The 23,362-nt window shown below is 39.5% G+C and overlaps 1 protein-coding gene across 1 annotated transcript in view; it reads left to right on the top strand.

Annotated features, from left to right (window-relative positions):
- Positions 1–23,144, top strand: part of LUZP2 (leucine zipper protein 2) — a 359,428-nt gene extending 336,284 nt beyond the window's left edge. Inside the window, exons 10-12 of the mRNA XM_065404319.1 lie at positions 2,527–2,607; positions 19,466–19,546; positions 23,040–23,144. Coding sequence (XP_065260391.1) covers positions 2,527–2,607; positions 19,466–19,546; positions 23,040–23,144 — 267 coding nt within the window. The remainder of the gene's footprint in view (positions 1–2,526; positions 2,608–19,465; positions 19,547–23,039) is intronic.
- Positions 23,145–23,362: the final 218 nt, after the last annotated feature.

Genomic DNA, 23,362 nt, shown 5'->3' on the forward strand with positions numbered 1-23,362 from the left:
ATGTAGTCACAAGTATGTTACAACAGTATTTCAAAAGTGAGACGTGTGTGTGTGTGTGTGTGTGTGTGTGTGTGTGTGTGTGTGTGTGTGTGTGTGTGTACCATTGTCTCAAATTTTCTTGTTCTCTTTGTCAGTCATTGAACGATTTTAAGTTTTCTCACTATAATTTCGAGCAGAAAGGATGACTCAAGATTGATAACTGGATATGGAGACTTTTACTTCCAGATCATCTGTTTGAAGCCAAAAGTAATTACTATCTGATGGATATTCTGGGGTTTCTGTGACATACGTTGACAGTCTCTCTCCATTTCCAAGATGAAAAGTGTTGACATTCCAGAGCTACCATTACAACTGATATTAGTTCACCTGAGACCTGAAGCAGAGAAAAAGAAAGGGAAGTGTTGTCTTTTTCGCATTGATGTTAAAGGTCATCTGGCAATTTTCATAAGATATGGGGTTTGTCCTGGTGTCCCTGAACAAAATGTCCCTGTAGCACAAGGTGTACAAAGTAGCAGCCACTTCTCACTCCAGAGATGCTTAAATGTCAGTGGGGCTAAACATGCAAAAGTCCAAATTCTGAAATGATTAGTTTTAATTCATGCCTTACAAAGGTAAAACTCTCAGGCTAGGTCTACACTACCCGCCTGAATCGGCGGGTAGAAATCGATCTCTTGGGGATCGACTTATCGCGTCTCGTCAGGACGTGACAATCGACCCCCGAATCGACGCGCTTACTCCACCAGCGGAGGTGGGAGTAAGCGCCGTCGACTGGGAGCCGCGGCAGTCGATTTTGCCGCCGTCCTCACAACAGGGTAAGTCGGATCTGATACGTCGAATTCAGCTACGCTATTCGCGTAGCTGAATTTGCGTATCTTAAATCGACCCCCCCCTGTAGTGTAGATGTAGCCTCAGTGGGAGTTTTGCCTACTTAAAGACTCAATACATAAGGATTTAGTACATAGTTCGTAAAGTGATCTGGGATCCTATGAAAAGTCATACACTAGTGACTATACAAATGTACTTGAATTTATTAGGCCAGAGAGAATGAGGTTTGAATAGGGATGAAAACTGAACTCCCTGTTACTGACAAGAGACAATCATCTCCAGGTCTTCGCTGAGTGGCATTGTCTGTGTAGTATACAAAAGCTTTCAGGGCTCCTTGCTAATTGTGCTGGACTTGTATGTATGATGGTGACCATCAGACCTAGGAAACTATAGCCTGTATAGTTTCATTATTACCAAGGTTTGCGCTTCTTATTTAATAATTTCTTTTTTTTATTTCTTATTTATAAGCTTTTGTAGTCACACTGCTAAGAAACTGACTCAAGGATTTGCTTTACACTGCCAGTATTTACAAAAAGTTGTACAGGCTTCTCTGTGGTATTCAGTAAGGGACTGTCTTTTGTATTTGTCTACAGCTATTAAGAAGCCCCCAACTAATTTTGATTACTTCCAAAATTGTGTGGAAACACATATCTGTGTCACTTCACATTTTGGACAGAAAAGATTAGAACACGAAACAGAAAGCAGTCATGAAGAATTGCAATTGTAACCTGCCCAGAAATTATGCAAGGCTCTGTCAGGCCAAGCATTTTTTTCTAATGGCCCCTTAAAAAAAAATCAGGTGGGGAGTGCTTTCCCTGTGCATGTATATAGTGTGCAACTAGACAGTCAGAGCCTTGTGTTTGGGGGAATGTGATAAATACCACAGATTATGGGAATGAGAGATTTCTGGATGCTTCACAATGCAGCTGGCCCAGAAAAGCACTGAGGACTCTATTCCAGCTCCCAGCTATCAAACCGTCCTCATCCGCCATGACAAATGTTACCAACACACAACTCCCTGACCAGTTACCAGCCCTTCCCAGACATCACAAGCACCTCTGTGCCAAAGAACTAAAAAAAAAGTCCTTGAAGTAAATTGATGAAAGTAGTTCTGAGGAAATTCCTTATCTGAGTTTGCACAGAGCCCTGCAACGTCTACGACCAGACCAAGTATTAGTTGATTTATTTTCTTGTATGCAGTCCTGCTACACACTATCTGTCTGGCTGTTCATTTGTCCTTGTGGGTTCCTGGGAGGGAGATGACTAAAACTCCCATCAGCCTTTGAGGCTGGCTTCAGCTATCCAGATGGATACCACAGAGCAGGGTATCAAGCACTTCCTGTAAATGTTTTTTTAATGTTTCTAGTCTTGGCCTTTGATGCTTCTAATGATAAATGTTTATCCCTGGACAAACGCCAATGGTATTGGATCTACAATTTAGACCAAAATAGTCTGTAGGTTTCTGCGAGGAAATCTTGATTATTATTGATTTTATAGATAAGTAATCACATGTATCAAAATACTTTGCAAGACGCAAATGCCTTGGAAATACAAAATAGAGAGCAATTGATAAGAGTAATTGATAATTTACAATAAACTTATTGCATTCTATTTGCAATCCTGATTTTCATGTAAATTCTGTCTACAGGTTGTCTCTGTATTTACTTTTTTTTTTTTCATTTTCTTCTTTCCTACTTTCAGCAAAATGCCTCAGCAGATAAGGAGACCCTTGCCTCAACAAAGGAAGCAAATCGAAGTGTCCAGGAGTGTGATTCTCAAGATGTAAGATTGGGAGTCAGTACTTAATATAGACTGAAAGCAAATATTAAAGCCTTAGAGTCAATTTTAATGCTATCTGTTTTTAATAATCAAGACAGTACATATATTTTAAAAGCAATTTCATGTTCAGATGCTGTGAAGCAAATACTGTTTGGTGTACAAGTATGCAGTGTACTCCCTGGGTTTTCTTTGGGGATTGGCTAACAGGGTTTTTAAAGCTTTTGTGAAAGTAGTAGAAGAGATGTGATTTAATGATTAACCTGTTCAGCAATCTACTTATTCCCTTAGAGATTTGGAACACAGTGAGGTACAGAATCCTGTTATATAACATTCACATTAATAAACAAGCATAGATGTCACATTGGGGGGGGGGGGGAGAAGGAACCTAAGGCAGATGTTTAACTTGAGCAGTAATGGTGACAGTGTAATGGTAAAAATCTGCAATCTTGTCAACTGCGACTAGGGAACAAGCTGAAAGCTCAAATCTATAACGCATCAGAGACAGTGGGCTGGAACTGCAGCCCTTATTCAGTTAAAACACTGATGTAGTATAGTAACATAAACCTCAAACCAATTTATTATGGCCTGTGTTACAATAAAAACAAAAAAGAGTAGAGTATTGCTGATTTGGATGTTTCCCTGGATATTGCAAAGGATATCACACTAATATGGTCTTAGCAAATGTCCTAATGAGACATGAAAAAAACAATAAGAGAAGACAAGAGACAAATGAGCCTGGAGTGAAATACTAAACACACTAGTGTTCCTTAAATATAACAACCACTATATCTGTAGGTAACTGGAAAGCCTTCTGGTAACAATAATAGCAGTTTACACATCTTTCATCCACACACTTAAACTGTTATGCAGGGACTGCTTTACCCACCTCAGAAGTGCAGCCATCTTTTGTATGGAACACAAGAGCCATTTAACAGCACAAAGGAACACAGTGCACAACAGGAACATATTACACAACATTTTAAGGAAAGAACTGATTCAGTTAACACTGCAAAGTAGAAAGAGTTGAGCCTGTTGCCTTCAACTCTCTACCAAGCTCCTTCCTGATATCACTTACTGTTTTTTGTTTAGCAAATTGCTCATGAATATATCCCTATTTTTGGTGAATGTTTTTGTTTTTCCCAAGAACTTGCTGAATAGTTTGGACAACTTATTTTCAGATTGTGGGTCATTTGCAAATATGGTCCCCATCAATCAGTTTCTCAGTATTATATATACCTATGTCACATGATATGTTTGCTCACTGATTGCAGCACAGAATTTTTTTAAAACAAGAGAATAACATGTGAATAGTGAACAACAAATAATTCATTATTTGAGCAGCTGTAGTTAAAACATTACAGGGGGGATTACTGAGGCAGAACTAAAGCAATTAATGCATAGTGGCCATACTTTTTAAATAGAGCTGGCCAAAAAAATTGCATTGACATTTTTTCAACAGAAAATTGGGTTTTTGACTAAATGAAATTTTTCGCAAAAAGTGTCTGTTTTCTGCATAAAATTTTGACTTTTTATAAAAGAAAAAAAAACCTGACAACAGAAGCACTTTTGGTTTTCTGCCAAAAAGCTGAAAAAGTGTGATTCAGATATTCTGTCATGGTGCCTTATGGGAGCTATAGTTTTGGTGCCACATGCCCCAACTCTTCTCTATGGACTGCTTTCCCTAGCTGCACTACATCTCCCATGATGGCCTTTCCCTAGCTGCACTACATCTCCCATGATGGCCCATGTTGGCTCAACAAAAGGGGAGACCGTGAGGCACCACGTAAAGTATTATAGTATAATTAGGCAAGCCAAAAAAGAACTGGAAGAGCAACTAGCCAAAGACCCAAAAACTAACAGCAATTTTTTAAAAGTACATCAGAAGCAGGCAGCCTGTCAAACAGTGGGACCATTGGAAAATCCAGGTGCTAACAGAGCACTCAAGGAAGATAAGGCTAGTGCGGAGAAGCTAAATGAATTCTTTCCATCAGTATTCATTGTAGAGGATGTGACAGAGGTTTCCACATGTGAGCCATTCTTTTTAGGTAACAAATCTGAGGAACTATCCCAATTTGAAGTGTCAAAGAGGAGGTTTGGAATAAATTAAACAGTAATAAGTCACCAGGACCAGATGGTATTCACCCAGGAGTTCTGAAAGAACTCAAATATGAAATTGCACAATTATTAACTGTCGTAAGTAACCTATCATTTAAATCAGCTTCTGTAGCAGATGATTGGAGGATAGCTAATGTGACACCAATTTTTTTTAAAAGGCTCCAGAGGCAATCCTGGCAATTACAGGCCAGTAAGCCTAACTTCAGTACCAGGCAAATTGGTTGAAACTATAGTAAAGAACAGAATTATCAGGCACATAGATGAACACAATATGTTGGGGAAGAGTCAACATCGCTTTTGTAAAGGAAAATCATGCCGCACCAATCTATTAGAATTCTTTGAGGGGGTCAACAAACATGTGGACAAGCGTGATCCAGTGTATATAGTGTACTTGCCTTTCACAAAGCCTTTGACAAGGTCCCTCACTAAAGGCTCTTAAACAAAGTAAGCAGTCATGGGATAAAAGGGAAGGTCCTATCATAGATAAGTAACTGGTTAAAAGACAGGAAACAAGGGGTTGGAATAAATGGTCAGTTTTCAGAATGGAAAGAGGGAAATCGAGGTGTCTCCCCCGGATCTGCACTGGGACCAGTTCTGTTCAGCATAATCAGAAATCCGAAAAAGGGGGTAAACAGTGAGGAGCAAAATTTGGAGATGATAACTATTGATAGTAATTATGTAATTCCAAAGCAGACTGCAAAGAGTTACAAAGGGACCTCACAAAACTGGGTGACTGGGCAACAAAATGGCAGATGAAATTCAATGTTGATAAATGCAAAGTAATGCACATTGGAAAACATAATACCAACTACTCATGTAAAATGATGAAATCTAAATTAGCTGTTGCCACTCAAGAAAGATCATGGAGTCACTGTGGATAGTTCTCTGAAAAGATCTACTCAGTGTGCAGTTGCAGTCAAAGAAGCTAATAGTATGTTAGGAACCATTAGGAAAGGGATAGATAAAAAGACTAAAAATATCAGATTACCACTATATAAATCCATGGTATGCCTACATCTGTAATATTGCATGCAGTTCTGGTGCCCCGTCTCAATAAAGATATATTAGAATTGGTAAAGGCACAAGGAAGGGCAATAAAAATGATTAGGGGTATGGAAAAGCTTCCATATGAGGAGTGATTAAAAAGTCTGGGACTGTTCAACTTGGAAAAGAGCCTAAGGGGGGATATGACAGAGATCACTAAAATGATGAATCGTTTGGAGAAAGTAAATAAGGAAGTGTCATTTACCCCTTTTCATAACACAATATCCAGTGGTCACCCAAAGAAATTAATAGCCTGGTTTAAAACAAAAGGAAGTATTTCTTCACACAACGCACAGTCAACCTGTGGAACTCATTGCCAGGGCATGTTGTGAAGGCCAAAACAAGGTTCGAAATAATTAGATACATTCATGGAGGATAGGTCCATCAATGGCTATTAGCCAAGATGTGAGGGATGCAACCCTATGCTCTAGGTATCCCTAGCCTCTCACTGCCAAGGGATGGATAATTCAATGGTTGTCTGTTCTGTTCATCCCAGCCAGAGCCTCCACCTCGCACCCCCTTCTGCACCCCAAGCCCCTGCACCCAAACGCCCTCCTAGACCCCGCACCTTCTCCTGCACCCCAGCCCCCTGCTCCAGGTCAGAATCCCCTCCTGCACCCAAACTCCCTCCCAGAAAGAAACTAATAGCTGTTCTAAGGTAAGAAGTAGGCTATTTTGAATTAATTTAACTATAGTCTACATGTTTTAAGACTGAAATGTAACCACAGAATGGCTTTATGTTAATTAAAAGGCAAGTTTAGTGTAGCGTTAATAGCCTCAATGCCATAATTGCGATAATTTTGTTTTAAATTAGGAAAAAGACTTCCATACACAAAATCTAATAGCCCCAGGCCCACAGGAGTGTTAATCCGGCCCTGCCCCAGTATGTGTAGCCAGTGCCAGGGAGTAAACCCCCTGCATGTGTGCTCAGGACAAGTCACAGCCTGGCTCTGTGAGAACCAGTATATCTCCGGATAACAAAAAAAATAAAAATAAGGGTAAAATGTGATGGATCCATCAGTCAAGTAAATCAAGTCAATGAGTTTTTGGCTTATCAGTAATAAAAAAAAAGAAATTAAACGTATAGAATAGATGTTATAAAGGATACATTACAAAAATGATAAAAAGTGGGCTGGAACTGAATGCATGTTATGATGATGATGCAGGTAGGTGTAAAGGCTTTATTTCATGGTTTTATTGTTGCCTGATCTATTGATTATATATTGATCATATTACTGATATAGATTCCCCAATTAGCACTCATAAATTTGGTAGGTTCTTTCCCCATGGTCAGGCCCAGTAGTATCAGAATTACTGCTCAGTTGGGAGTCCTGATGGGCATGGTTGCAACACTCACACTTAGGAAATCACACTAAACTTATAATAGTTTTATTAATGCAGGTAGTAACTTCACAAACACTCCAACCCAGCAAGGCAAAATGAGTTGAGCATTCTTGTACTTACACCATCCCTTGAAAAACAACCTGAAGTGTTAGTTATCTTCTTCCACCTGACCATCATAACCATCACCAGTGGTCATCATCTCCCAAGGGCCATATCTCTCCCTTCCAAAGCACATCGGACTGGGATACAACTTTATAATGTGTTATGCTGACACCACTATGCCTAATGCGTATTCATTAGCGGTTTCTCCCCTTTGCCTTATTTGTATTTCCTCCCAATCTGTAGGGCCAGTAGACTGCTTTTTATCTGATTCCACCCTTTGGTCTGTCCAGTTTGGGCGGCCCTAGCAGGCATTAAAACTCTTGCCAACATAACTCTCAAGGTCATAGGGACACAAAAGCTGACCTACTGCATCAAAGTAGTCCTCCAGGGAAAGCAGTGCCTCAATTGTCTTGAAGTCCAGCTTCAGGAGGGAGAGAAACTATAATTTGATATTTTTAGAAACCTGAAAAAAGACTTGAAATCCCACCCCTTCTTTAAAAAAATGTTTCCAAAATGTTATTTTAAGGAGTGATATCTCAGGACTTTTCAGAACTAGAAGCAAGTACTGTACCTGTTGGAAAGTTGGGTATTTCCTCTTGTCAATAGGACAATGCTCTTGTCTGCACTTCTGAGCTGTCTCATTTTGAGTAAATTCCAAGTTTGGGAAGAAGAACGGTACCTTTTTTTCCCACATGTTTGTTTGCATGTTGGTTTTACTTTATTTCTATGTTTCTTTGTTGTTGTTTTTTAAATAGGAAATGTTTGAAGATAGTCAGATTTTTTAAAATATTATGTTTCAGTGACCAAAGTACAATTAAGGTGGTAAAAAATGCATGACAAGTTATGATCTGTCATTTATTTTTAAAAAATAATATAAGGGTTAAAACTGAGTTTAAAAACTGGGACTTAATGAACATGGTCAGAATCAAGATGTTGCTAAGAAACCTTAGCAACTCTTTTCTCAGAGTGGTGAAAAAATCCCTTAATTGTTAAACTGAATCTTGTTTATCAGATAATTTTGTAGAAGGATTACTCTTCTAATGACTGACTACCGTAGAAGAACATATGGTATTTTAGACTTCTAAAGAAAAGAGAGAGAAGGTAAAGGGCTTGTCAAATATATCAGATTTCCCCCCCCCTGCAACTCCTTATGACCAAATACTTTGATTATTTTTAATTTGCTACTCCTGCTGCAGTTTTTGTTTATGGCTTATGTGTTCATATTAATGTATGTAATTTCTAAAGTGAATACATATACAATTTTATATATAGGTTGGATCTAGATAAGCAGAATGAAATTAATTCATTTGGAAATTGGACAGGCTGGGAAAAAAGAGCTACCTCCCCTCCCCTCCCATGGGACATTCAATGGCTACAAGTAGTTAGATCATCTTGCAATATTATTGTCTTGGTTTATTTAAATCAGTGACATTTTGCCTGAGTCAGGACCTCTGTTTGCCTCCAATACCAATACCAATTTTCTTTTACTCATCCCTGGCATTTATAAAACACTTTAATAAGAAGAATCTTGTCAATTAAATTCAAGAGGATGTTTTCCAGTGGTCAGACTGCTAGGAGATTATCAGTGAAATCCTGTCTCAGTTGAAGTCAATGGTATATTTTTCTGTTGGCTTCAAGGGAATCAGGATTTCACCTCATGTATTTTTACTTACAGTGCATAGCAAGCCCTTCTAGTGTAGAATCCTGGACTGAACAATGTCTCAAGCAGAAACTAGACTCGTTCTGTTACAATATTATGAAGAATATTATCAATGTGTAACTTTCACACCCCTCCTCCCCAAAAAAAGAAAAAGGACCATCCAAAGGTCATTCACTACCTTCTTCAGTCCAGAGAATCCTGATGCATATGACACAACATTTAGAATCACCTATTGCAGGGAGTCAGAAATAACATCAAGCAATTTATAAAAAGTTGCTTTATTTAAACAGCTTATATTCATCTTCTGTTGGATTTCTAGCTCTCTGTGTTTGCCCTTGCTCAGCCTTTTCTGAAAAACAAAAGTAGTACAGATTTTATTTACTGCCTTCATGTTCCTGCAGTAAACAAATATAACAAATTCATTAATCATTCAGTGGCAAAGGACATTGAGCACTGGACCAAAACATACACATGTTTCTAAGCAACCCATGGTATTTAGCTTCATAATTTTGCATCATTCTTAACAGCAAAGCTTTGATCACTGTACTATCCTCCACCCCCCTTGCCAGTGTGGTAACAAGAGGAAAATAAAATTGTTACTGTCACAAATTTCATTTCAGGCTGGCTCAATTCTGAATCTGACTTCAATTGTCCCATGCTGCCTAAAAAAAGACTATAAAGGTCATGAAGGGTTAAAACAATTTGGTTTTAACTATTAAGCCAGTACACTGAATGCCTAAAACAAGAGTGCTAAAGTGTGAAAAACTGCAGGGAATACCTTAATCAAGAACCAATGGAAACACACACTCAAATATATTACATATATTTAGCACGACATCTTCTTTAATAAGCTGTTTGGAGGCTCACCAGATATTTAAGTAGATCATTATAATAGTTGATGAGAAGGTGTTTGTGTGTCCTTGTACTAAACATGGAAGTAATTTGGCTAATGATACAGGACAGTTCTCAAAGGAAAAAATCTATTCTGCACCTTACCATAGTTATGCCATATTTTAATAGTTCATGTGTATTTTAAAACAAGATACAACAATAAAGTTTATATAAACATGAGCCATCTGTGTAGGTTAGCGGATTATCATGAGAAAAAAAAAGACTAACAGTTAACAAGTCAAGTTCAGCCATGGATGTAAGCAGATAAGCAGATGCAACTCCACTGCCTTCAGTTAAGTCTTTGGCCTTGCATCTTTGAGGGGACAAGTTACTTTAGAAATCAGGGAAACTGACAAAAGAACATTCTTCTCAGTATGCAGCATCAGAACTAGAGAAGGGAAGAAATCTCAGAACCTAGAACTAGGGAGAAAGGAGCATAACAATATGTGTTTAATGTTTGAGAACTAACTTGTTATAGTCTAAATTCTCTCAGTTGGTCTGGTGTAAGTCCAGTCTGAGGCTAGGTCTACACTACAGCGGGGGGTCGACCTAAGATACGCAACTTCAGCGACGTGAATAGTGTAGATGAAGTGGCGTATTTTAGGTCGACTTACCTGGCTGTGAGGACAGCGGCAAGTCGACGGCTGCCGCGCTGCCGTCGACTCCGCTACCGCCTCTTGCCACGGTGGATTTCCGGAGTCGACGGCAGAGCCATCAGGGATCGATTTTATCGCGTCTTCACTAGATGCGATAAGTCGATCCCCGATAGACCGATTGCTACCCGCCGATCCGGCGGGTAGTGAAGACGTGCCCTGAGAGCAGAATTTATCATTTTAATCATTAGATCAATGTGAAATATTTGCAAACAACATGTAAACACGCAAAACTTGATTGACTGGTGTTTGATACAAATTCAAATGCCAAACCAAGATAATCGAAAAGTTTGGAAGGGATAATGAACTTTTGAGCAAACCTGGGCCCTTTATAATTTTGACTTGAAATCATTTAAATTTCTCCTTTCAGAGAGTTTTGGCATTAAAGCAGGTGAAATTTAGCAGATTTTATCTACTTCCTCTTTGAAAGTTTCAGATCATTTGAACCAATAACACAAGAAAAATCCGGGGATTGTAAATCCACCCAAACCCCAAATATATTCTACCTCTGCAATGTGAAACCAGGAGATTCCGGATCAAACTCTGATCTCATAGATATCAGTTTTACACCAGCTTAACTCCACTGACACTCTATGGAGCTTTAACACTAAGGGCTTGTCTACATTGCAGCTAGGAACATGCCTTGCAGCCTGAATAGACAGATGCACGAGCTCTGCTCTAGCTAGCATGCTAAAAATGCACCTTAATAAGCAAGTTGAATGATTAGTTGATCTACACCATATGCAGTTTTCTTTTTAAGAGTCTTGCTTCACTGATTTAACTGAATACCTTCATAGTCATGTTGTTGCATAATTTGTAGATCAAATTGAATAGTTTAATAGTCAAGAGGCATGCCTAATGTTACTATTCTATTAAAAAAATTAATGAGGATGCATACTGGACTGATCCACTTTCATAATTTACACAGTCAGCAGTGCATCTCCCTAGCTCTGCTGTATAATTCATGGGGTACGCTGAATACTATAGGTGTTAAATTTTTGCTTACTTTACTGATCAAGCTGCATATTTCATCAGTTGAATTCTCACATACTGATACTTTGTTGATCAAATTGCATACTAAATTGATCAAGATGGATAAATATTTTGTCTTATACGATGCCTTGATTGTCTATCTGCTTTAATATTTACTATTCCAGATTCTTTGTGCTTTAGAGTGCATAAAAATGAATTGCTTTAGGCGTGAGAGGCATTGCACCATGGGATACTTTATTTTACAAATAAAAATAAAGAGGTCATTAATATTTTTCTTAATCTCCACATGGAAAATGTGAAATGAGCCCTCCTCACCAATAAATTCAGCCCATGGAAGCATTGTTCTGTTGTTTAGAAGCAAAAAATAATAATAACCCGTTTTTTTTCAGAGAACCAAATTCACACACAGTCATAAAAATTGTAATTCCTGTCAAGACTAAATTTTAATGAGATGTTGTGGGAAAATATACAATTGAAACAGAAAAGTATAGAAAAATAAACCAATAAAAATAAGGTTAGCATAGTCTGCAAATAAATGAATTTGATTGATCATTTTTTCCATGAAGTTTTCATCTTGGGATCAGACAGTGGGCAGCTGTCTGCATATGCAGCTTTCATTGATTTCAATGAGAGCTCTGCACATACAGGGCCTGAAGGATTGGGGCCTTCATAATGCCTCCAAATCAATGGACAACATATGCAAGTCAGTTAATAAATTATCTGTAATCATTAGGTTCTGGATCAGAAAAATTACTATAGTAGAAAGACTTTAAAGTCAACAAGAGTTTAACAGATTATCAGTGGGGTAAAGGTGTTCAGAATTTGCCCACAGTTAATCTGTAAAGTTCACTCATTAGTAAAATATCTGTAGGTTGAGTAGCTCAACACCTATCAAATAGGGGAAGGATATGTGCAGGAAAGAGAGAGATATATCACCTCTGACCGTGTCTTCCATTACTGTTTAAATTTGAGGAGGAGTAACAAAATTGCACCTGCACAACCAAAAGGCTGTGTAGATTAGAGGAATGAGCAAAAGATAGGAGGGTCTTAAATTATAATCCAGACTCTGCCTCTTTCTGTCTCCGTTTCCTGTTCTCCAATGTGTGGTTAGTGATACTTACCTACCCAACTCAAAGGAGTGTAGTGAGAGCTAACTATTTTGTTAATAACTGGACAATGACAGGAGGGGAGAGACTCTGTCAAGGCCACACCTATTCTAGATTTTGCCTGGCCCTTCCCCACCCACCTTTATACAGGGGCAGGCACACCTCCTTTCAATGCACTCCCCGGGGTCAGGAACCAGGGAATTAGGTGTTAGCTGCAGAGCTAGACTTCTCAATGGGGGTAGGTAAGTGTGAGGCCAGGAACCGAAGCAAGAAGAGCTGTGATGGAGTGGGGGAGGCATGCTTCATTTTTCCGAAAGGGTTACAGTAAGGACAGCTACCAGACCACAGTTCCTCTTTATCACTACCCTCACTTCCAATGCAAGCAGGGGGTTAGAGCCACAATCCTGCCTAAAATATGTCACTGGATCAGGATAATATATACCTTTATCAATGAGATGATCAAAAGGTTTTCCAAGCTGATGAAGTCTGCATTTTATCAAAAAATGATATAATAAATAATAAACCAAATCCCAAAACATCACACATTGCAGCATATTGAGAATAGTCGATTAAACAAGTAAAATATGTATCTGGCATGACTTAAGTAGCACCTCTTAGACAGGGCCGGCTCCAGGCACCAGGCAACCAAGCTGGTGCTTGGGGCGGCACCTGGAGGGGGGCGGCGCGGCGCTCTGGCCGCCGGGGGGAGAGCCGAGCCCCAGCCGGGGCTCGCCGCCCTCTCGCCGCCCTGCCCCCGGCGCTCTGGCCGCCGGGGGGGGGGGGGGGGAGAGCCGAGCCCCCGCCGGGGCTCGCCGCCCTCCTCCCAGGGCTCCGGCCGCCCTCCCCTCCGGCGCCCTCCCCCCGGCCGCCGGGGGGAGAGCGGAGCCCCCGCCGGGGCTCGCCGCCCCCCCCCCCCGGGCTCCGCCCCCCCCCCCGCCCTGCTCTTAGAAGTGCAGCACCTATCTCTTTTGTAACATACCCATTGTACCAATAATGCTATAATATGGAGTTGGAACTTGAGTTGCCTTACTGGATCAGAGCAGTGGTTCATCTAGTCCAGCACCCTATCTCTGATGGTGGCCAGTAACAGATGTTTGAAAGGAAGGTGCAAGAAATCTTGTTGTGAGCTCTTACAGGGTAACCTGCCACAGAGCGGTCTCCTGCTAATTGCCAATGGTTACAGATTGGCTGAAACCATGGACTTAGAATTTCAGAATTCTGTGATCCTTTTTACCATCAGGAAGACTTTGTAGTCTTAAATATAGTGATCAGTAATAAATATCAAGAATAAAAGGAGATGTTGGGAAAGTGGGACACAAGCATCGTTATTTTTTCATAGTCTTAAAATTAAATCACAATTTTTAGTCACACTAACTAGCCTTGAAGAGTCTCTTAATATCCCATAATTTCTCTCTTTCATAGAAAAGCCTCCATGGTTCATCAAATATTTGTAACTAGACCAATGCATCTCTGCTGAATCATATCTTCCTTGCTTAACAATATAGTTTCCCAAGTGTATAATCTCATCCATCTCTTTCATCTATGCTGCTCTTACATCCACATTCTTTATTCATCTGTCACAAACAATAAGAAAAATATGAAGAATATAGCTCTGGGGTTTTTTTTGTTTGTTTGTTTTTTTACATTGGCCCTTAAAGCATAAGCTGAGCTTGTTGGGCTCTCAAATGGATATTAACTAAGGGAGGTGAAGTGATCTTCTAAAGGAGTTGCCTTAATTTTCCCCTTGGTGTTGCAGAGTTTCTTTTCTTTGCAGATATAAGCCTAATAACCTTGCTGAACTTCTCTGATTGGGTTGAGGGAGAGGACAAACGTATGCTATGAATCCCAGAAAGTCCTTCCTGGAAGTAAATCGATTTTTTAAATATATTTATCAAGCTCAAAATCATCACCAGGTGTAGTAAGACTGAGATATAGGCCCAGATCCTGTGTAGGGAGGACCACACTAGTATATATGGATCCTGCAATGGTGTAGAGCTGGCAAAACAGCTCCTGCACCATCTCATTTCCCTCATACCAGGTTCAATTTGAAATTGAGCATTGACCCCAGTAGACTTGGGGAATATGAACATGAAACACCTCCATCCATCCTGGAATGGTTTCATTCAATACCACTGCTAAGCCTTCCCAGATTTGCAAAAGAGCAAGAGAGAGATTCCTGTTAAGATTTATTTGTCAAATGGAGACGCTGTGCATTGGGTTAGAACTGAAAGACTAATGTAGTTCTTTTGGCACAATTTTAGTTCAAATCCTGCCCTCAGTTAGGCTATGTCTACACTACAAACTGAGGGTGTGATTCCCCTGCTCATGTACACATATGTGTGCTAGCTCTCACTAAGCATTCACTGAGCTATCGTGGGTATGTGTACACAAGCAAGGGAATCAAACCCTTAGCTCTTAGTATAGACATAGCTTTAGACTGGTACACTGAAAACAGTTGAGTTGCACTGGATTAACTGAGAGATTGTGGGTTATAACTTTTTAGTTCTCACTGCCTTGAACGCATCCCACTTCTACCCCTTACATTTGGCTGTGTTTTCATCTGTTTATATTTGCATTTCTGCTAACATTCTTGCAAACTGTGTTTTCATTCATCTGCTCATGGGCAATGGTGGTTCTGTGTGCAAATTATGAGGTGAAGATTGTTTCTCTATGTGGGAGAAGGGGATGGCAGGATGGGGTATGGGACATGTGCTTGCACATGTGCAAGGGAATATGACTTTACCTCCTACCCACCTCTTTCTGGATGATTTACTCATTGGCAGAGAAAGGACTGATGAGTCTTTGCTCACAGGGACTAATATTTTGGTCCACCATTCTATTGGCTTAATAGAGAAGGGTGTGTGTTGGGGGGAAGGAAGTCTCTTAGCACACATCCCTGTCCTTTCTTGTGCATTCACAAAGACAGATTACTTCTTCACCCAATTTGTTTTAGCCATGCATCCATAGAGGAGTAGACCTCTACATTCTTTATCCTTCCCCCACCTTCTTAGTTTCCCAAAGCTATTTGTATCAAAGTCTTTGTGAATTAATATGTTTATATTTATATATATTAATTTATATCTTTATTGTTAAGGTTCCTGAGAAGTAATTTTCTGATATATAAAACTGCTGAAAAATGAATGCATAATATCCAGTAAAATATTCTAAACCCCATAATCTCATGTTCAGTCTTTGTAAATTAAAAAAAATGTGTTTAGCATTTGTTAAATAAATGTGGTATATCATACAGCAGGTAATTAAAAAAAGCCACCTATAAAATGTCGGAGGCTTGCCTTATTCATTCACTAAGTTACCGTGATATATGGTGTGGTGCATTGCAATAAAAAACACAGTAAATTGCATTGCAACTCCAGTGGAAATAATGGCAGCTATGCCATGACTCAAGGTATTTTATAGTAATATGGTGGTGTAAGTTATTCATGTCTCCAGTGCATCTATCCTATATTAACAGAGTTATACAAACACATTATACTAGACACAATGTTTTATTGGGCTGTGGCACTATGAAGAAAAAGCGTTCAAAAAGGTTTCATTTTAAGCCGTATTTTTACCTTCCTGATACCTAAGAACATTGGTTTGTCTTGAAAATTGCCATATTTACGTGAAAGCAGAAAAGAAAATCTTACCCAAAATTTGAATAAAATTCATTTTAGAGTTACGGGCCATTTAACAAGTATTCTGATATGAAATCATGATGAGTTTCTGCTATCTATATCAGTTCTTCTAGATCAAAACAGCAGGTTACTCCCTTTTCCGAGCTTGAAAGGGAAATCATCATCTGGAATAAATTGGCATCGCTACGGTATGCTGATTTACACCAGCTGAGAATCTGGCTCTCCAGATAGTTTACTGTCTTAAAAACTAGTGCTCATGAGGCAGCTGAAGATTAGATTATAATTAAACAAAGTGATAAGTGATTGGTTTCTCAAATTGTACCAGTTGTACCAGTTACACCTGTAGACCTCATTGCTAGCTAACAAAGCTGTTTAGAGCTGTCAGGCTCTGGTGCTTTTTGAGGGGAAAGTGTCTAGAGGAACCCCTTCAATGTATTGGCTATCTCTTGGTGGGGAGAAACAGGGATATCACAGGAGGCACTGCTTCCCCTGATGTCAGTCATGATGCCTGTACTACGATAGGACTGATCCCAAGCCTACTGAAATCAATGGGAGTCATTCCGTTTCAGTGGGCTTTGGATGAGGCCTATAGGTGGGCTGAGGAGGGTGGAATCTTGGAGTCTGCTTCTGGGAGACAGGACTGGAAAGCTCCTCAGTGACTACCTGCATGCCTCTTCTCACTGGTTTCCAGTAGTGCTCTGCAGGGACAGAGCCAGTTGGGCCATGGAGCTCTGGAGTGGGTCTACACCTGCTGTTCTGGGCTACACCTGCTGGACTGGGAGTGAAAGTTTGGCCCTTTGTCTGTCTATGCATTTTCTAGAATGCTCATGTCCATGGTATTTAGGATCAAAAAATCAGAGGAATACCACACTGAATGTGTCTGTAAAGAACCTAGCCATTTGCCAGCCCCCCCCCCCAACCCCTTTATTGTTATTAAAATGCTTATTCCAGTTTCCAACCATCTTATATTACAGTAGGTAGCTTTTCAACTCTTTTGTAATTTCTCTCAGGCTTTGCTATAGAACCCATTGCCACAATGTGTAAGCACTGAAACAAGTCAATTTTGATCTGCATGATGGACTCTCTCAGTGGCATCCACAAAAGATTCGGCTGTTTGTTCTTAGACACTAGAAAACTCTGGTTGGTTGGCTTTGTTGGTTTCCTTTGTTCCTGTTGTATTTGTTTTTATAGTGGAAGAGCTTTAGGAAATGGGTGGGGTGGATCTTGCAGCATATTCTAAAAGTGGCCAAAGTGGGTCTTGTTCAAACTGCTATTGGTAACTCATTTCAAAATATTTTATCTCTGAGTCTCACAGGCTTTGTCTTAGGTTTCATTTGCTACATTTTCCTAGAAGTGTTTGCCTGTTTTTCAAGTCGTGAATGGGGAGGCAGTCTCTAAAATAGCCAGGACTTGGCCTGCCAAGGGCCTTAACTATTAGGAACAGGACTGGTTTCAAATTGGTAACCAGTCAGGGTATACAGTGCAATGGTATGATGTGTTCTTATCAGTATTTCTTGTTTAAAATGCAGGCTGTAGTTCATCTTTGCTGGTTGAATTGATAGTTATTTGTTGGTTAGTAATATGGAAGTCTTCATTGTGACAGAATGTCAATATTTAGTGTGGTTAAACACTAAAGGAATGTAGGAATTGCTCTACTGGTTCAGAACAGTCGTCCACCCAGTCCAGTATCCTGTCTCTAGTAGAGAAAGGAGTAAGAAACCTGCTAGTGGACAAATATGGAATATCATGCCCATAGAGGAAATTTCTTCCTATCCCCAGAACCACATCAGTTAATGGCTGGCTTGTGAGATGAAGCATAAAGGATTATAATAATAAATAATAATTATAATAATAATAATTAATGGAGATATCCCATCTCCTAGAACTGGAAGGGACCTTGAAAGGTCATCAAGTCCAGCCCCCTGCCTTCACTAGCAGGACCAAGTACTGATTTTGCCCCAGATCCCCAAGTGGCCCCCTCAAGGATTGAACTCACAACCCTGGGTTTAGCAGGCCAATGCTCAAACCACTGAGCTATCCCTCCCCCCAAGGGATTGGTCCCTTATAAAAAACAATTATTAATCCTAACCATGCCCCCATTACTTGTCTTTGCTCTAAACCATTCCTTTCTTTTCAGTTAATCTTTCCCAATTTAAAAGCTTTTCCATATCTCTACTAACTTTTGTCACCCATAGAGGAAATTTCTTCCTATCCCCAGAACCACATCCTATCCCCAGAACCACATCAGTTAATGGCTGGCTTGTGAGATGAAGCATAAAGGATTGGTCCCTTATAAAAAACAATTATTAATCCTAACCATGCCCCCATTACTTGTCTTTGCTCTAAACCATTCCTTTCTTTTCAGTTAATCTTTCCCAATTTAAAAGCTTTTCCATATCTCTACTAACTTTTGTCACCCATCTCTGGATCCTTTCTATTTCTGTTGTATCTTTTCTGAGACAAATGACTAGAATATTTCAGCCTTGTAGGTGACAGTACACCATCAATTTATAAAATGGTCTAATAATTATTTAGTGTTATTTTCTACTATTTTCTTTACACACCCTAATATTTAATTCGTTAGTTGTTGTTTGTTTTTATGCCCCTTTAGTAAATTTCATTTGTCATCATGCTTCCCATTCACTTAGCTTTGTTAGGTCTTTCTCAAGGTTTTCCCTAGACATGACTAAACTGAACTTTACCTCTCAGTCTATGGCTACGTTGTTTCCTTTTAGTAAGAAAGTATTTAAGAACTTCAAATAAATGATATCAACCAATGCTGTTTTATTCACTATTCTATTGACATGCTCAAAGGATTTTAATCACAAAGGCACAGCTTTCCTTTCCAGAAACTTTGCTGATTTGTCCCTCTCACCTCATGTTCATCTAAAGAGCTCAATGTAATGCACTTTCTGTACTTAGAGAGACAGATGCCCTGCTCCCACACAAGCTGTTGATCGTTTCCATTGCCCTACTGATGACACAGGGATGGCCCAGTGGTTTAGGTAAAGGAATGGAAATCGAGAAGTCCTGAATCTTAATTCCAGTTTTTACTCCAACTCCCTCTGTGGCATTGATCAAGCTACTTAAATTCTCTGCCACAATTTCCTCATCTGTAATATGGGAATTGTAATTACTTACCTACCTGCCCCACGCGGCTGTTGTGAGGATAAACTGGATAATATTAGTAAAGAGTTTTGAACATAAAAAGGGTTACATAAGTGTCAATCCCATCTACTGAAGGAAAGAAGAAAATCACTGATTTTTTCCCCAAAAAATTTTGTAACAGTGATATGGTTTCAATGATTGTATTTGCAGGTTGGCAAGACTTGTTTGGGGAAGCGCAATAATTCAACATCTCCTCACCTCAAGGTGGCAGAAACAGATCCTAGCTATCAGGTACTTCTGTCTTCATGTAATTGAGCCCTTTTATAAAAGTGTCTTTATCAAATGCAAAATTCCTTGAACTGTATCTGCTTATTCTAAGTCAGTGATTTCTAGGTAGTTCCTCATTAATCACAATGAAGACTTCTGCTCCACTTGATTGAAGTTGGTGGTATAAGATGTTAGGAACTGTTAGGAACAGTTCTGTTAGGAAAGTTCTGTTAGGAACTATTTCAATACTTAAAGAACTTGACTGCCCTAATAATCAGCTAGGCCATTCTTATAAACTCAGGGTTCCTTTTTGGGGGGGAGGGGGAAGAACAATTTCCAAACCTTGGGTATAACTATGATTTAGTGAAACTGTGCTTAATTAAGCATGTTACACAAAGAAAAATTTCAGCAGATTGTATCATAGGACCCCTTCACCTGTAGGTCCAATAAAAATATAGTTATATAGATATTCTGTAGCAGAAATGGGAAGTGCTGTACCTCTGGGCAGCTCAGCTGTTCTGCTCCATTCTAATTCTCCAGCCATTTTTTGTACCACTGATTGACCAGCTGTTTTTCCCCCCCTCTGCCACTTAGGGGGTGGGGGGAGCACCAATTTTTTTTCCACCCAAGTCAGCAAAATGGCTAGGACTCTTCTGGCAGAGACCAGAATTCTGAACCAGACAATGAGAAAGCAGTTGAAGAATATTCTATTGTTTGAAATCTTCCTAGCAGTATCCTCAAATAATAAATCTATAAAAGGTGAGCAATTGATTTCATACAATTGTTTCTACAATCAAAATTTTGGTATTTTGAGAAAGATGCTACAGGTTTCATGGAATGTAGATTAATTCTATAGAGAGAGACACACACACATTATACATATATGTAGACATATACATATAATGTATCTGTGCACTCAGCAGACATACTGTAGTTATTTTGAAAGCACTACAAAGACTAACAAAAATAAATACAGCTGTGTGCACATTATTCCTATGGCACTTTAAACATTCAGTGTTGATTCAATGTAATATGATGACCGCAGATTGTTGGCTTGAGTCTTCTCTCACGCAAGTGTAAATTCACTGACTTCATAGATTCATAGATTCTAGGACTGGAAGGGACCTCGAGAGGTCATCGAGTCCAGTCCCCTGCCCGCATGGCAGGACCAAATACTGTCTAGACCTTCCCTGATAGACATTTATCTAACCTACTCTTAAATATCTCCAGAGATGGAGATTCCACAACCTCCCTAGGCAATTTATTCCAGTGTTTAACCACCCTGACAGTTAGGAACTTTTTCCTAATGTCCAACCTAGACCTCCCTTGCTGCAGTTTAAGCCCATTGCTTCTTGTTCTATCCTCAGAGGCTAAGGTGAACAAGTTTTCTCCCTCCTCCTTATGACACCCTTTTAGATACCTAAAAACTGCTATCATGTCCCCTCTCAGTCTTCTCTTTTCCAAACTAAATAAACCCAATTCTTTCAGCCTTCCTTCATAGGTCATGTTCTCAAGACCTTTAATCATTCTTGTTGCTCTTCTCTGGACCCTTTCCAATTTCTCCACATCTTTCTTGAAATGCGGTGCCCAGAACTGGACACAATACTCCAGCTGAGGCCTAACCAGAGCAGAGTAGAGCGGAAGAATGACTTCTCGTGTCTTGCTCACAACACACCTGTTAATACATCCCAGAATCATGTTTGCTTTTTTTGCAACAGCATCACACTGTTGACTCATATTTAGCTTGTGGTCCACTATAACCCCTAGATCCCTTTCTGCCGTACTCCTTCCTAGACAGTCTCTTCCCATTCTGTTTGTGTGAAACTGATTTTTTCTTCCTAAGTGGAGCACTTTGCATTTGTCTTTGTTAAACTTCATCCTGTTTAACTCAGACCATTTCTCCAATTTGTCCAGATCATTTTGAATTATGACCCTGTCCTCCAAAGCAGTTGCAATCCCTCCCAGTTTGGTATCATCCGCAAACTTAATAAGCGTACTTTCTATGCCAATATCTAAGTCGTTAATGAAGATATTGAACAGAGCCGGTCCCAAAACAGACCCCTGCGGAACCCCACTCGTTATGCCTTTCCAGCAGGATTGGGAACCATTAATAACAACTCTCTGAGTACGGTTATCCAGCCAGTTATGCACCCACCTTATAGTAGCCCCATCTAAATTGTATTTGCCTAGTTTGTCGATAAGAATATCATGCGAGACCGTATCAAATGCCTTACTAAAGTCTAGGTATACCACATCCACAGCTTCTCCCTTATCCACAAGACTCGTTATCCTATCAAAGAAAGCTATCAGATTGGTTTGACATGATTTGTTCTTTACAAATCCATGCTGGCTGTTCCCTATCACCTTACCACCTTCCAAGTGTTTGCAGATGATTTCCTTAATTACTTGCTACATTATCTTCCTTGGCACAGAAGTTAAACTAACTGGTCTGTAGTTTCCTGGGTTGTTTTTATTTCCCTTTTTATAGATGGGCACTATATTTGCCCTTTTCCAGTCTTCTGGAATCTCTCCCGTCTCCCATGATTTTCCAAAGATAATAGCTAGAGGCTCAGATACCTCCTCTATTAGCTCCTTGAGTATTCTAGGATGCATTTCATCAGGCCCTGATGACTTGCAGGCATCTAACTTTTCTAAGTGATTTTTAACTTGTTCTTTTTTAATTTTATCTGCTAAACCTACCCCCTTCCCATTAGCATTCACTATGTTAGGCATTCCTTCAGACTTCTCGGTGAAGACCGAAACAAAGAAGTCATTAAGCATCTCTGCCATTTCCAAGTTTCCTGTTACTGTTTCTCCCTCTTCACTAAGCAGTGGGCCTACCCTGTCTTTGGTCTTCCTCTTGCTTCTAATGTATTGATAAAAAGTCTTCTTGTTCCCCTTTATTCCCGTAGCTAGTTTGAGCTCATTTTGTGCCTTTGCCTTTCTAATCTTGCCCCTGCATTCCTGTGTTGTTTGCCTATATGCATCCTTTGTAATCTGTCCTAGTTTCCATTTTTTGTATGACTCCTTTTTATTTTTTAGATCATGCAAGATCTCGTGGTTAAGCCAAGGTGGTCTTTTGCCACATTTTCTATCTTTCCTAACCAGCGGAATAGCTTGCTTTTGGGCCCTTAATAGTGTCCCTTTGAAAAACTGCCAACTCTCCTCAGTTGTTTTTCCCCTCAGTCTTGATTCCCATGGGACCTTACCTATCAGCTCTCTGAGCTTACCAAAATCCGCCTTCCTGAAATCCATTGTCTCTATTTTGCTGTTCTCCCTTCTACCCTTCCTTAGAATTGCAAACTCTATGATTTCATGATCACTTTCACCCAAGTTCAGTTCAGTAACTCTTGATTTAAATCAGGATTGATTTAAAATGAGATCAAAATCAAGGCCTCTGTTTTTTGATGAGAAAGATGACCTTTTTTATTTAGCATCCCACTATTCATCTGTCTAACATTAAATAATATTATAATACTTACATTGATTCTGTTTTCCCCTTTGTGTTGGTTAACAGAAGTTGCACAGCCCTCCATGGATTAAACCTGAAGCTAAAAAATCAGCAGAGACAAATGAGAAGAAGCATGAAGAGTCAGATAAAACAGAAGAAAAAGCACTGTAAACATTACCAAGCTATGTTAACAATGTCCTTCATTTGCTATTGTCTTCATATTGTTTTTAGTCCAGAAGCATGATAATGTATCCAGTTTCTAAAGCATGCAACTTTTTTCACTATTTTATGAATGTTTGTAAATTAGTCTAGTTTCTGAAATAGACCAATTAGTACCTCTCAGCAATAATCCAACAGAAATGGATGTTTGAAGATATGCTTTGTAATAC

The sequence above is a fragment of the Emys orbicularis genome, chromosome 4 (assembly GCF_028017835.1).
Source record: "Emys orbicularis isolate rEmyOrb1 chromosome 4, rEmyOrb1.hap1, whole genome shotgun sequence".
In the NCBI taxonomy this organism is placed as follows: domain Eukaryota; kingdom Metazoa; phylum Chordata; order Testudines; family Emydidae; genus Emys; species Emys orbicularis.